The sequence below is a fragment of the Cyclopterus lumpus genome, chromosome 7, assembly GCF_009769545.1.
Source record: "Cyclopterus lumpus isolate fCycLum1 chromosome 7, fCycLum1.pri, whole genome shotgun sequence".
Taxonomy (NCBI): Eukaryota; Metazoa; Chordata; class Actinopteri; order Perciformes; family Cyclopteridae; genus Cyclopterus; species Cyclopterus lumpus.
This window is the reverse complement of record NC_046972.1, coordinates 9174144-9188608: the sequence shown is the minus strand read 5'-3', so window position 1 is coordinate 9188608 and position 14465 is coordinate 9174144. Positions and strand designations below refer to the sequence as shown.

Below are 14465 nucleotides of genomic sequence, written 5' to 3'. Positions count from 1 at the left end.
TGCATTTAGTCAACCATTAGAATTTGTAAGTTGTCATCCTCTATATTTAACAAATACCCCATTAAACTTAAAACCTTTACACAGACAATACATAAATGACATGTATCTAGATAAAGCCAAATTAAACATAAAATAATCACAACATGAATAACATAAATAAAACAATTATAACATTATTATCAATACACTCTATTGGTCAGATCATTTTATAGTAATATCTAGGGATATAGATATATAAAGTGAAGATGGGTGGACTTATAGACTCATTCATTAATTTGAACTCTGTGCATGTTCATGAATAGAAACCAGTTCCTGGATGGAGAATCCAGAGGCCTTTGAAAAGAGTGCAATGTTCTTTATGCCAACAATAATCTGATGTCCATCTTTGCTTTTCCAAGTTCTTACAGTTCTTATGTTAATATTGGCATTTCTGCAGCAACAAAACTATACAACTAATAACTATTAAAGTTATTACGGAGCCTTACATGAGGGGTTGGATGTAATCCCTGGGCACAGCGTGGCTCTTTATTACATGTACGCTACAATGGCCGATACCGGGCTCCGCCTGCGTCACTACTGTGCGACGCACATGTCGAGGTGAAAGTGCGAGCTGCCATTTTTTTTAAGAAGGAATCTTCCTGAATATACAGGCAAAGACAAACTGTGAGTCTCACCATCACTCTGTAGCAGTTTTGTTTCATCTGTCGGCGGCCTGAAGACATTTTCTGCACGAATATCACAGCCGCTCGTTTTTGTTTTAATCCGGGTCCAGGCTCGGGCTCAGCTCAGGGCTGCACCGGGCTGCAGATGGCTGGTTAGCTGGGCTGGCTACCGTTAGCCGTGGCTGTAAACAAACACTACAGGCAGCGAGGGCACAGCAGCTGATAAACCAGCTCACGCATGTCCGCTTCGTTCTGCAGATGCGGCGGATGGTTCAGTTAGAGAAAGAGCCAACAGCGAGGGACGTGCCGTTGGAAACGCAAAGCGAGGGGCAGCGGGCGGCAGGAGGCGGTTTGACGCTGCACGTCTGCACGTTTTGCGCCACAACTTCAGATTTGATGACTGTGTGAGTTTCTCCAAACTAGATAGGAGCTCAGTCGCTTTAGAGCGTCTCGGTTCACGGGCTAAACGCACGCCTCACGCCGACATGTCGTCCTTCTCCGAGTCGGCTCTGGAGAAGAAGCTGGTTGAGCTGAGCAGCTCGCAGCAGAGCGTCCAGACTCTGTCTCTGTGGATCATTCACCACCGCAAACACTCGGGCCTCATCGTCAAAGTGTGGCACCGAGAGTTGAAGAAAGGTGAGAGCTGTTACTGCAAAGTGCAATGATGCATGTGGTTGTTTATGTGCTGCATACGTGACCGATTTAGGTTGTGGTGTCGATGTGGAGTAGGAGTTGTTAAAAAGTGTAATTAACAAGTGGTGGAATGAGTATGAATTAATTTAATGTTAATTGGGTGAAAGTAGCAACACCACACTAAAAGTCCTGCAGATCCTTCATTGAGTAATTCAGTGAGTACTGGCAGCGATATTTGCTTAACGAATCAAAAGTAAAATGATTGATTCCTCAGTGAAATGGTCAGTGTTGACTCGTTTTGGGGTTTATGTCACTGCTGCATTACTGTGTTGCTTTTTAATGCAGTAGTTGTTTTTGTTTGTGCAAATGTTTACTACTTCACATACTGTTGTAGTTTAATCTACAGCTTCATCTTCTAGGACATCCTCATGTGTTTGTAACGTTGTCCTGTGAGAACCGCTCGTCTCTAAACACTTCATGAGGCACAAAAATCAGTTCTGTTTTCAGCTTTGTAATGATGCATTTATCGGCTGATCTCAGAGGGTTTTACCTTGTTTATTTAGTTTTTTAGTCAGTTTACTCAACCCATTAATCCTTTAGTTCATCTGAAAAAATCATATTTAAAATACACCCATTTAGGGATATGTTGTTTTCACAGAGCTGCAATGATAAACTAATCTGAAAAGTAACTAATAATTAACTAAAGCTGTACAATTGGACATCTTAAACTTGATTTAATTCATTATAAACATATATTTGCCTCTTGAAATCGTTGTAATATAAGTATGAAGTTGCATTTTTTGCCTTGTTTCTTTTTTGGAGAAACTTTTCTGATCTTTTGATTAAATCAACTAATTGATAATAGATAACTATCGAGTTAACTAAGCATTACTTAAATCGAGGACAACCCTACCAAATAGTCAGTCTGATAACTTGTATATCGTGTCCAGATGAATAGGGGCTGAATTGGACAGGTTATATTGAAGAAAAATAATACTTTTAAAGTTAATTAAATGTCCATTGTCCATCACAGATTGAGAATATAGTGTAAACGTGAACTTTTCTTGTTAAATCTTAAAAATATCATGATGTGACCTTCAGCTAAAAGCTCCAGGAAGCTGACGTTCCTGTATCTGGCCAACGATGTCATCCAGAACAGCAAGAAGAAAGGACCCGAGTTCACGAAAGACTTTGAGTCTGTCCTTGTTGATGCCTGCTCCCATGTTGCCAGGTAGATGTGATGTCACCACTCTATGCTTTCAGACAGCTGCAAGTTTGTGTTTGTGTAATAAGTGTGTTTTGCGAGCGGACCAACGTGTGTATGTGTGTGTAGCTAGGGCCGCTAACTGCCAGAGGCTTTTTGAGAAATTGTTGAATATATCTAAATATAGTACAACTCAGCAACCAGCTTCTGAAGATTAATGTTTTTTTGTGTCTTGTTTTCTACAAGGATTTATACTAATGGGGGTTCCATGGGTCTCTCAAACTAAACTAGAGCTTATATCAGCTCCAAAATAGACTACAGATAAATATAGGCTAACACACTTCTTTTGCTTTGCACAAGTTGTTGGGAGGAATATCCATTTTTGCTATGTTTTGAGCTCTAAAAACGAACCTTTCAATCAATCCTTTTGTCTTCTTCTACTGACCTCTGCTGTCCCGCCTCCTTGCAGGGAAACAGATGATAGCTCTAAAAAGCACATGGAGAGACTGCTGAACATCTGGAAAGAGAGAGCCCTCTACAGAGGAGACTTCATTCAGCAGCTCAAACTGGCCATAGAAGACTCCAACAGCCCCAGGCCTTCAGGTGAGATGACTCTTAGGCTTCATCCACACTAATACGTTTCTATTTTTAAATGAAAACGATCCACGTCCACACGGGTGTTTCAGCATCGCTTTAGAAACGATTTCCGTCCACACATATATATAGTATTCATGTACACTGGGCATGTGGGTGCTGGTGTAAATGGGAAGGGTGTAAACGGGAAGTAAATTTGTTGCTTAGTTTCAGAAAATGCGACTAGTTACAATCTTTAATAATAGAAGGTTTAGTTTTATTCTTAAGATCTTCCTCTATTTACCTAGACAGTTTTCATGAAAAGTTTTAATTTTCAAACTTAGTTACACGGCTGCAGGTCTTGCTCTGTCTCTCACTCTCTCGTCAAATTTCCTTTAAACTAAACACTTACAAATTAAAGGTTTACTCAATCGTGGGTCAAGAAATTTGGTCCGCACACGTCTCTCACTCATTTCCTTTCGTTGTTGTCAGTTGTCCCACTGGGAGCTCTGTTGGTGGCTGGAGTCCCTGTCGTACTGGAGATCATTTATGTTTTTGTTTGTTTGAACTTCACTATGGTTGTGCAGAACGAAATACGCATCGATAAGAGAAGAACAGGGTTTTTTTGCGCATATCGTCCACCTCAAAGCCGCCAACCGTGACTTCAAACGTCAGCCCATAGGGCTGATAATGCGGCAAGACAAGCCACTTGCTAATCGCTGTAATAACAGCTTTCTTCCTCTGCATGTCGGCTGAATTTAACTGTACAACAGCTTCTAGCATGGACAACAAGGTCAGCAACGCCTGTCATCTGTAATCCATGTTGAATTAACCACTGGTATTCGATCGATAATCAAGGCTGTTGTTATATTGTTATGTACATCAAGGCTGCTTAGACCCAATAGCGAACATGGGTGTCGACGTTTTAGTTTTCAAAGGTGTCCGGTTCTGCTCCTGTTTACACTACCACACAACCTTGGAGTTTTAAAACTTACAAACGGATGTAGCTAAATTGGCATTATGTTATATATTGGTATATGAGATATTAGATCAGTACTTTAATAAATACACTAATTGTCATTGGATGGGGATAAAACAAATGCCAATATCATGATATAGATACTATTATTAAAAGCAGCTAATGAAAGGTTTAGGAGAAATAAGTATGCCTCAATTTGAGGTGAGTACATCACAATTAGGCTGCTTTAGGTATTGGTAACATTCCTACATATTGTTGGACACTTTGACAGTACTAACTTCCCTTTTTGTCAGAAGTGATTTGAATGTTTAATTATATTATTTAAAAACAGCTAAATGGGGACTAAACAATTTTTTCAAGTGTAATTTTATTTAAAACTCAAAATATAAAATAGTTCAACTATAGAATTCAGTTATTGGTGATGTGAATAGGCTACTTTTTATGTTGTCTCATGTATAGTATGTAGGTTTAAAATGTGTAGGTGTTTTTTGATCTCTAAACTTGACCCTGCAGAAGAGAAAAAGGCTGTAAAACGAAGCTATCAGAAGATCCAAGAAGAAGAAGATGATGAAGATGACGACTACAGAAGCCACGCCTCCCCTCACAATGCAGACATCGCCGCAACTCAACTGGTAGAATGCTGATATTTTACTTGCATGGCATAAAATACAGAAAAGAAAACCTACTACACAAGTAAAATGTTGCTCGTCTCTCTGCATTTCATTCTTTTCTTTCGTCCCTAACCCCTTTCTGCCTCCCACCGTTTTACCGTCGCATGGTCTCCTCCCTGATAATGTTTCCCCTCCTCTTTGACTCCTGTTAACTTTCTCCCTCTATTCCTTTTAAACGCACGTTTACAGACGGAGGATCTGGTGAAAGCGCTACAGGACTTGGAGAATGCTGCATCAGGTGACGCAGCAGTTCGTCAGAAGATCGCCTCGCTGCCGCAGGAAGTCCAGGACGTTTCCCTGCTGGAGCAAATCGGGGGTAAGAGCTGAGAGCTCGGCTGGATCAGAAATACATTCTTCTTTGACTGATTTTAAGACATTTTCTCAGCATGGATTTCTGCGTCATAGTGGGACTGTGTCTGATGAAATGTCCTCGGTCTTTGGTAAGGATTGGCAGATGGAATTTAAAATGAGACGGGAGATAATGCAATAACAAAAGTAATATGATTCAGCTATGGGAAAAAATGCACACACAAACAATAGAGAGTCAAAAAAGATAAACTCTAAAGAAGTATAAATAAAACAATGCAGTGTTGAAAGTAAATTTAAACAATTAACAACCGTTAAACTCACTTAAGCTTGTTGCAGTCAGTACGTTTAGTACAGCAATATCCTGTACAATGTCATTGTGTCCACATTACAGTAATGATACTTATTAAACAACACATGCGGATCAATGTAGAAACTATACAGTACTAAAAAAAAATAAACAAGTAAAAGTTGAGACAAAATATAGTAAAAATTGAAATGCCCTGTACATAAAGAAATGGAAAATAAGTGTTATTCTGTGACCTTAACAACCCACTTTGCCACCAATCTAGACAAGGAGGCAGCAGACAAGCTGTCGAAGACGGTGGACGAGGCGTGTTTGCTGCTGGCGGAGTACAACGGCCGACTGGCGGCAGAGCTGGAGGACCGGAGGCAGCTGGCTCGCATGCTGACGGAATACATCAACAGCCAGAGGGAGGCGCTCATGGAGAGAGAAAAGAAACTAGAGGCAAGGCACAGCATACACAATTGTAACAGTAGAACAAGAACTGAAACAATGATCGAGGATTTGTGTTCAAGTTTCTCCTTCACAGATTAATAATGAGAGTTGGTAACTTCCCTCTGTTAAGCAGTCAGGCACATATCAGTCAGCCAACCTGTAATTAAAACACAACGGTCTTGAAATCTGATACCAAATGGATTGTGCAATCCGCATGTAGCTTGTATGAATATACAACTAAAAACTTGACAGCACTTAACTTGAAAAACTTGAAATCCAAAAGCCTTCACCCATAGATTTGCCAGAATTTTGACTGACAGCTTGGCTGAGCCTGCAAGAAAATATGGAGGCACAGGTGAACAGTCAACCTGATTTAAATTCTGGTTTATTACACATTAGGTTAATTTATGATTGTCATACTTTTGGACATAGTTCCTTTGTGTGTAATCCTTGTACTCACCCTTAATACATGGCAGCATTAATAAAAAGAAAAGCCAGACAGTAGTTGAGTTTACAACTGGTCTGATCATCTGACTGCTGGTATGCTCATACATGTTTCCAGATTTCAGAAAATACTTTGAGCACAGTGTAACAATAACTCTTGGAACTGATGGCTAACACTATACAAAAAAAGACCCAAGTTGTAATGTATCTTAACTGTCTTCTAAAGCCGCAGTCTGTGACCAAAATGTGTTACGAAAAGGCCAAAAAAAACAACAACTTGTAATTTGTAAATAAGTAATCATCTTGATCTCATGTTTGTGCTGTGTCATCTTGTCCTCCGCAGGAGTATAAACAGAAACTGGCGAGAGTGACCCAAGTTAGGAAAGAGCTGAAGTCCCACATCCAGAGTCTCCCTGACCTCTCCCTCCTGCCCAATGTGACCGGAGGTCTGGCGCCACTCCCCTCGGCCGGAGATCTCTTCTCCACCGACTGAGAGGTCTTTGCCCAGAAACACCACCCCCATGCCCCTCTTCACCCAAACCCAGCCACATGTTTGATTCACAGAACAATTCCAGCTGTGTCACCAGTCAGAGTGCACATGTGGTCAAACCTCCCTCAGCAATTCTGCAAGACAAGAGTGAGGAAGGGACATTACAAGCAAGGTTTGGTGAAATCAAAACGCTCTGCAGAGGAGAACAGAGACTCTGTTGGCCTGGATCTTTCCAGCATTTGCTCGATAAACAAGGATTCCACTCCACCAGCTTAGAACGAGTTTGTTTCCTGTTTGTTTTTACTTTTTTTAGGAGGAGGGGCGCGGTAAAGAAACAATGCTTAGACAGACATAAATGTTGGCTGTAAGGTCGTGTCAATCAAAGTGTCTTTCTGCGTGGTATGATGTGGATTCTGTGAGCAAACGAATGCCATTTGCTCTCACAGTTCTCAGAGTTTGTGACTACACTGTGAAGAGGATGTACCATTCATTAGTTTTATTTTTGGGTTTTCAGTTGGTGGCTTTTTATTGACCCATAGGGGGTCTTGTTGTGTGTAAAATTAGAGAAGCCATCATCAGATTGGGTTCAGTGCATGTTGCTTCATAAACGCATGCGGTCAACCGTTTCTAGGCGGCGCATTCATTTCAGTAACACTTCATAGAGACAGTGATTTAAATAGGTTTTGTCCTCATAGTAAAAGACAATAGACATGCTTGGTTTTTGTGTCCCCGTTTGCAAGCGTCTTTCTCGTTTACAGACTCAAACTTTGTGATTCAAAACTCCCATTTGTTTTCATGCATTCATTTGGACAGATGCTTGAGATATGGTAATTCTGTTATAAGTGTGTACTAGACAAGGTTTGAGTTTTACAAATAAATCCTGAAAGATTGAGAAAACATTTCAAAATGTGATTGTTTGCTTTCTAAAAGACTATCTGGTCTTTAAATGAATAAAACCGCAAATCTCAAAATCTAAAATAATAAATGAGAAAAAACTAAGTATTAAATATAATTAATAGTATGCAGAGCTGGGTAATGTAGAAATAATAAAATATCAAGATAAGTAGCTCAGATGAAGACCTTTTTATATATTGTGTTTCGGTAGAGCAAACAAACATTGGATGTAAAGTGTAATGGACTGTTTAAGGTTTCACAATTCAATTACATTCTCACAATTGGTATTGGTATTAAAATTAGGAAAACTCATTTATACATATTGCGTAGTCCTACCTGTGTAGATGCTCAGTGATGAAATATTTTATTGAAGAGAAGCAGAAACAAATTCACCTCTTCACTCCCTTTATCATGTTTTCTTTTTTTCTTTTTAAATGAGGACACAAACCATATCCCTGAAATGTTATGTTAAGGATAGGAAGTGTGACTTTATTCTCCAAATCATTTTTTGTACAACAGTTTCTTATGATTTACTTAACAGTTCTCTGTCAAGGCCTGAACATTCTGTATCATTTGTTTAGCTCATATTTGATTTTCATTTGTCTGTATACAGCAAAAAAATATTTCAAGAAGTTTTATAAAACTTAATAAAAATTGTTTACTTTCTCTTATTGTTGGAGCTTTCAGAAGCCAATCACGGCTCCTGCTGCTGGAGAGATGAGTGTTTTCTAAAGTTTGATCGGAAACAATAATTTATTACAATTGCAGAAACTGCACAGAGTCTGATTGGGGGGCGTGTATGTTAAATAAACCAATCAGCTGATGGAGTAATCTCTGGGAGAATTAGAGATTATGAATGAGCATGTGTGTAAAGAGTGTCTTCCCTACTGAACTTCTGCTTGAGCTTTATTTAAAGAAGATTACAGTGACAGCGAAAAATCCTGCGCCAATTACTTAACAGTGAACTCTTAGATTGATTTCTTCTGGTAGTCTGGACCCACAACATATTTCAAACAGCAGGTATACATGTGATTCACAGCAGCTTCAGCTGAGGGCTGGATGTAACCATTAAAAAAACGATATTTTTTATCTAATTTTAGTGTTTTAAAATTACCCCCAATGTCAGAACCTTCTGTGATTAAACTTGATTAAAATATAATTCAACAGTAAATTAAAGTTGTCCAATACAACCACAATACAACATTTGATGTGATTCAATGTAGACTTTCCTTTAATCTTTTTTTACCTTCATGCTGTGTGGTTCGTGTTTCCCTCTGCAGGATCGCACTGTACTAGCATAACTCTACCAGTAGGGGTAGTGCTGTTCTCTAATGACAGTGGTTCAGTGGATAACTGACTTTATGCAAACATGTGTATTCTGCATAAAGTCTGGAGGTACAAATCCACACTTTTGTTGCTTGTGAGTTTTTTTAAAGTAAAAAATACACTGACCATGATACACCCTGCCAAAGAGTATGTAATGTTGTTGCTTGTCACAGATTTAATAAACAATAACTAATTAATATCAAGATATGTAACGATTATAAATAGTTAAATTATGACTTAGTACAACAGAATGATGGCACTCAGCTTATGCCATAAGCCACTATTAGTTTAACTAACCAACCTTTTATATATAGGGAAATCTTTTCAAAATCTAATTAAAAATGTGATATTAGTCAATACAATCTTAATTTCAGGGTTAGTTCGGAGTTCTTTTCAAGGCATACAGGCACCAACAAATTAACTGATTTGACTAACTACAAAACTACGAAAAAATAAAATAAACAAAATGAAAGGAATGAATAAAGAAAAAGATGAAGAGTACGATGAATAACAATGAACCACAACTAATTGGAAAGGATTACATGTGACCAGGTAGAATCAGTGACACGTATCATTGACTGATTGATTAAATTCTTTGATTGACTTAAATTTAGAGAGATTTTTGAGAGTTTGAGAAGCACCTATATATTAGTTCTAATTAAAATTGAATTGAGATTATTAGGTCTAAAATATCTGAGAAAGAAGTCCTCTCGTTGCTTTTTCTTCTTGGAAAAAGGGGGAAGAGCAAAACCACTCCCATCTTAACTATCGTGACTCTTTCATATAACTTTATTTTACCGAATTAATAATTACTTACATACTCTTTGTAATTCCTCCATATTTTAAATGTGTGCTATCTCAGCTGCAAAACAGAACCAAACAGTTGATGTAAATCACTAAATAAAGCCGGATCAATTAAAGACATACTTATCTAAACAATTACACAACATAAATAGACATTGTTATTATGACACAGACAGACCTTTGTAGATATATGTATGTGTACCTATATGAATAATAAATAATAATAATAATGCATCGAATTTATATAGCGCTTTTCAAAACACACAAAGATGCTTTACATAAGGCATAGACATACAAAACTAAACTAAAATAGAAAGACAAAGAGCAAACAAACAAACAAATAGAACATTTCAGGTATAAAAAGAAATGAAGAAAACTTGAGAAACTCTGAGGAATGAGTCATATAGTGGAGGGTGGAGTGCAGGGGTTAGCAGGTGAAGGTGAGTTTGAAGAGGTGGGTTTTGAGGAGAAATGAATGGATAACATTAATCTCAACATTACAGCACCCATCACCCAGGCAACTGATCATGTTTTGATATATTTTTCGTCAAAGCTGAACTAAAGAGGAAGCTGATGGATAAGAACTTCATACAACATTGTTTTGCTTTATTGTAGGCCTGAGATACAGTGAAATAGCTTCTGGCAAACTCAACATTAATTTTGTGCATAGGTATTAGGGTTGCTAGGTTTCCAGAGCAGCGTTGTATGTCTGTGGATTAGCAGCTATACAAAACATTGCCAAACACGGCTTGAGTTTAGAGGATTGCCTTAACACAACCCACTTCGGTAACATATGATGAGATATTAATGTCTATTATAGCAAACACTGCCATCATAGAACAATGCCACAAACTGTCAATCGACTTTATTTTAAAAATAACTTGTTATTGGAATGTTGGTTGCCGCTCATTTCTCTGATGTCACAATATTCAGTTCTTGAGTCCTGTTAGTAACCGTGTGTAGGAGCATAAATGTCACTTAAATACAACTAGAGACCTATGTTGAGAGCCAGAAGAGAAACCTGCACCTCAGATATAAACAGTAAAAGTTCTCAAACTGGAAGCAAAGATGTCCGTGTATAACGAGCTTCGTCTGGAACAAGAGCTTTGTGACGCGGTGGTCAGAGTGGACAGCGTTGAATTTCCCGTGCACAAGATCATCCTCTGCAACTGCAGCCCGTACTTCCAGTGAGTTGAATTTGTGTTAGTAATGACTAGATTTACAATATTCATGTGTAAATACATTTAGGCATTCATTGTTACCAAGCATGTCATGCTAGCCTGGCAGGCAAGAAAAGAACTGGCATGGCCAATTTGAAAGGGGTCCCTTGACCTCTCACTCCAAAGTGTCTGCCTGGAAATGGGCTCTCTGGATACCCACAAGTCTCCTTTTTACACATTATGTCTTTTTGCTAATCCCATGCAGTTTTATGCAATACATATGCCGTTTTTTTGCATGCAGTATAAATGTATTATATTTCCCTCTTCTAAAAAGTGTTAAAATAGTAGTGCACACTGAGGTCCCTAAACAGCCTTGGAATTGCATACATTGGGTATGACTGGATAGCTGAGACCCAATGAGCCCAACTGTATTCATGTGTGATGATGTTAGTCTGCATAGTAGCCATTTCATTGCAGTGAGTCCATTTAAATGACCTGTTGTGACCTCCAGACTAATTGCAGCCTCATGAAACTTTATAACCACGAACTAGAGACATTTTTTTAATCCCCTTCTTATGTGCCACCCTTCTGCCTCACAGAGCCCTCTTCACCCACTGGTCGACCCCAGACAGTCAGGTCTTTGACATTTCCAACGTGTCACCTGACATCATGAAGCTCATCATTGAGTTTGCCTACACAGACTCTGTTCCTGTGACACAAGAAAATGTAGAAGAGCTTTTCATAGCAGCCGACCAGTTCATTGTAGAGGGCATAGTTCAAGCCTGCTGCTCCTTCCTGGAGGAGTACCTGTCCCCAGAGAACTGCATCAGCATCTGGTGGTTCACAGACGTCTATTACGCCCCCGAACTGAACCGCAAGGCCTTCCTTTACACAATAGCTCACTTTAAGGAGGTTGCTTCCACCTCAGAAGAGTTCCTGCTGCTCTCTGTGCAAGAACTGGTTAAAATCATTGAGAATGACCAACTCAATGTCAAGGAGGAGAAGACGGTGTTCTGGGCCATCCTTCACTGGATTGCCTACGCAACTGAGGAACGCAGAGAATACATCTCTCTGCTTTTGTCCAACGTAAGTGACAATTACTCAGCCGGCATTACATTAACTTTTGATTTGTATCTTTTACATCTTGCTAATAGTGTTATCACGAGTACGACAGCATGATTGGGGCTATAGTCAAAACCACCTTCCTAAAGTCTGCATCAGTCAAGACCAGTTGTAAAGAGTTCAGGACAAAATTCTAAACTGAGACCAGGACATACTGAGTCCTATTTTAGACCAGTCAATAAAAGGTGTTTTTGTCTTTATGCAACATGTTTAATGAGTTAATTAAGGGTCAAACAGCCCCAAGATGAATAATAGAAATAGATGTTTTTCCACATAATCTAGCACATTTAACAACAATGTTTGCATGATATTGATACTTGAGTGTAAACAAAATCCAATAAAGATATTTTGGCCACTATTTGTTTTAAACATAACTTTTCTATATTTAGTTATTTTAAAAAAATGGACAAAAAACTGTACTTAGTGGAATATATTCAGTTATGTAAGTTGCAAGTGTTATCTACTGTAAAAACTACGTATTTGCAACATTATTCCTCGATTACATCATCATTTCTTGTTAATTAAACTTTTTTCCCACTTGTGTAGGTCAGGCTGGCTTTAATGAGTCCAACATTCATCACAGAAGTCGTGAGAAACAACGAACTGGTGCGGGCAAGTAAAGAGTGTCGACCAATTCTCACCAGGACGCTGGCGACCATGCTGGACCTCCAAACAGAGATGTGGCCCGGCTCATCTTTGCTTAACACTTTGGGCCGCCCACGACTGTCCCCTGCCATCCTGTTGGCTATTGGAGGCTGGAGCGCTGACAGACCCATCAGTAGCATCGAGGCATACGATGTCCGTGCTAATTGCTGGGTCAATGTACCAAGCAATGGGGAGACTCCTCGGGCCTACCATGGCGCAGTTTTCCTCGATGCATCAGTGTACTGTGTCGGTGGCTTTGACAATGTTGAGCAGTTCAGATGTGTGCACCGGTTGGACCTGGGCACGCACACCTGGCAGGAGGTGACACAAATGCATTCGAGGCGCTGCTATGTCAGTGTTACTGTGATGCACGGGTGCATATATGCCATGGGAGGTTATGATGGACATCTTCGACTCAGAAGCGCTGAGCGCTATCAGCCCAGAATCAACCAGTGGACTATCATTGCGCCTATGCATGTGCGGAGGAGTGACGCCAGCAGCACTGCCTTCCGTGGAAAAGTGGGTTACTGTGTTCAGTATTGAAGTGGTAGTGTAGAGTTTATTTATTTTAAAAGATCACAAGGCTTTGTAAATTAATGAAATAATTATCCAAAATATTATAAATGATAAAAATAGTATTGTGTATTACTGAAGAACAACTTACAACTTATTTTGCATAAACATTCCAGCACTCAAATGTGCATAGGTGAGCTATTAAATGTTCATTGATTATGTTTTTACCTAACAACAAATCCCAATTAATTAGGCTAAAATTTAGCTGGCTACAGACTTTGATCAATATTTTATAGTACTTGTCCTCAGTGGACAACTTCAAACGATGACTTATTACCTCTGAAATTCCCTCCAGGTGTACATTTGCGGTGGCTTCGATGGGAGTGAGTGCCTGTCAACGGCTGAATATTACAACCCAGAGACCAACCAGTGGACACTGATTGCCTCCATGGACAACGTACGCAGTGGACTTGGGGTCATTGACTATAAAGACCATGTCTTTGCAGTAAGCTCATTGAACACTTAACTCACATAACACAGAAACACTCTGAAGAATGAAAAAATATGTTGCTGATAGAGGTTACAAATAGAGCAAAGATGGACATAATTGTTTGACGACATTGAATTTCCATTACAAATCAAGTAAATCGTTGTACCTCTGATATGTTGGGCGGTTCGTATATCAATTGAAAAAATAATCAGCACAATGATAAATTATGGAAATCTCTCTTAAAGGTTGGCGGTTTCAATGGAACCAGCCGCCTGGACACTGTTGAGGCCTACAACCCCAACACCAACACCTGGCACGCTGTGCCCTCCATGTTGAACTCCCGCAGTAACTTCGGCATCGCAGTGATCGATGACCGTCTCTTTGTTGTGGGAGGCTACCAAGGCTTGAACACCACCCTTGAGGTCGAGTGTTATGATGCTAGCGAGTGGTCTTATGTCAGGGACATGGCGATCTCCCGCAGCGCCCTGAGCTGTTGCATGTTGTACGGACTCCATAACTTGGCCGAGTACTCTGCCCCTCACCATACCCTGCAATCTTCCAATAGAGAGGAAGATGAAATGGAACAATCCACCTGACTATGAGCTGTATTGTTGTGTAAATAAATGTCTAAATGCATCAAACTATGGCAGTGCTTCTGTAACTTCAGTAATAACAGATTTTAAGTTTGTGTGACTCGCAATATTAACTGGTGAAAGAAAACATTTCACCTTGGAAAAGAATCAGAATATCAAAAAGGCTGTCAAAGTGAGACTTGATACGACTTAACAGCATGAACATTGTATATTTCAT

The 14465-nt window shown here is 39.4% G+C and overlaps 2 protein-coding genes across 7 annotated transcripts; both read left to right on the top strand.

Moving 5' to 3' along the window:
* The first annotated feature begins 575 nt into the window (after positions 1 to 575).
* rprd1b (regulation of nuclear pre-mRNA domain containing 1B) lies at positions 576 to 8261 on the top strand. 2 transcript variants are annotated; one of them, XM_034537743.1, is made up of 8 exons: positions 577 to 663; positions 921 to 1298; positions 2397 to 2526; positions 2969 to 3102; positions 4565 to 4683; positions 4912 to 5038; positions 5601 to 5776; positions 6555 to 8261. In XM_034537743.1, the coding sequence occupies exons 2-8, from the start codon at positions 1148 to 1150 to the stop codon at positions 6702 to 6704; spliced, it is 987 nt and encodes a 328-aa protein (XP_034393634.1). In that variant the 5' UTR covers positions 577 to 663; positions 921 to 1147; the 3' UTR covers positions 6705 to 8261. The 2 variants fall into 2 exon arrangements, with proteins under 2 accessions (XP_034393632.1, XP_034393634.1); XM_034537741.1 differs by having other exon boundaries at positions 576 to 1298.
* A 1855-nt stretch (positions 8262 to 10116) lies between these two features.
* LOC117733731 (kelch-like protein 10) lies at positions 10117 to 14293 on the top strand. Of its 5 annotated transcripts, XM_034537570.1 has the most exons (6): positions 10133 to 10179; positions 10830 to 10912; positions 11485 to 11971; positions 12554 to 13171; positions 13521 to 13670; positions 13901 to 14293. In XM_034537570.1, exons 3-6 carry the CDS (start codon positions 11555 to 11557, stop codon positions 14249 to 14251), a joined length of 1536 nt encoding a protein of 511 aa, XP_034393461.1. In that variant the 5' UTR covers positions 10133 to 10179; positions 10830 to 10912; positions 11485 to 11554; the 3' UTR covers positions 14252 to 14293. The 5 variants fall into 5 exon arrangements, with proteins under 5 accessions (XP_034393457.1, XP_034393461.1, XP_034393458.1 ...); XM_034537566.1 differs by having other exon boundaries at positions 10117 to 10912; XM_034537567.1 differs by lacking the exon at positions 10133 to 10179 and having other exon boundaries at positions 10673 to 10912; positions 13521 to 13622.
* The last annotated feature ends 172 nt before the right edge of the window (positions 14294 to 14465 follow it).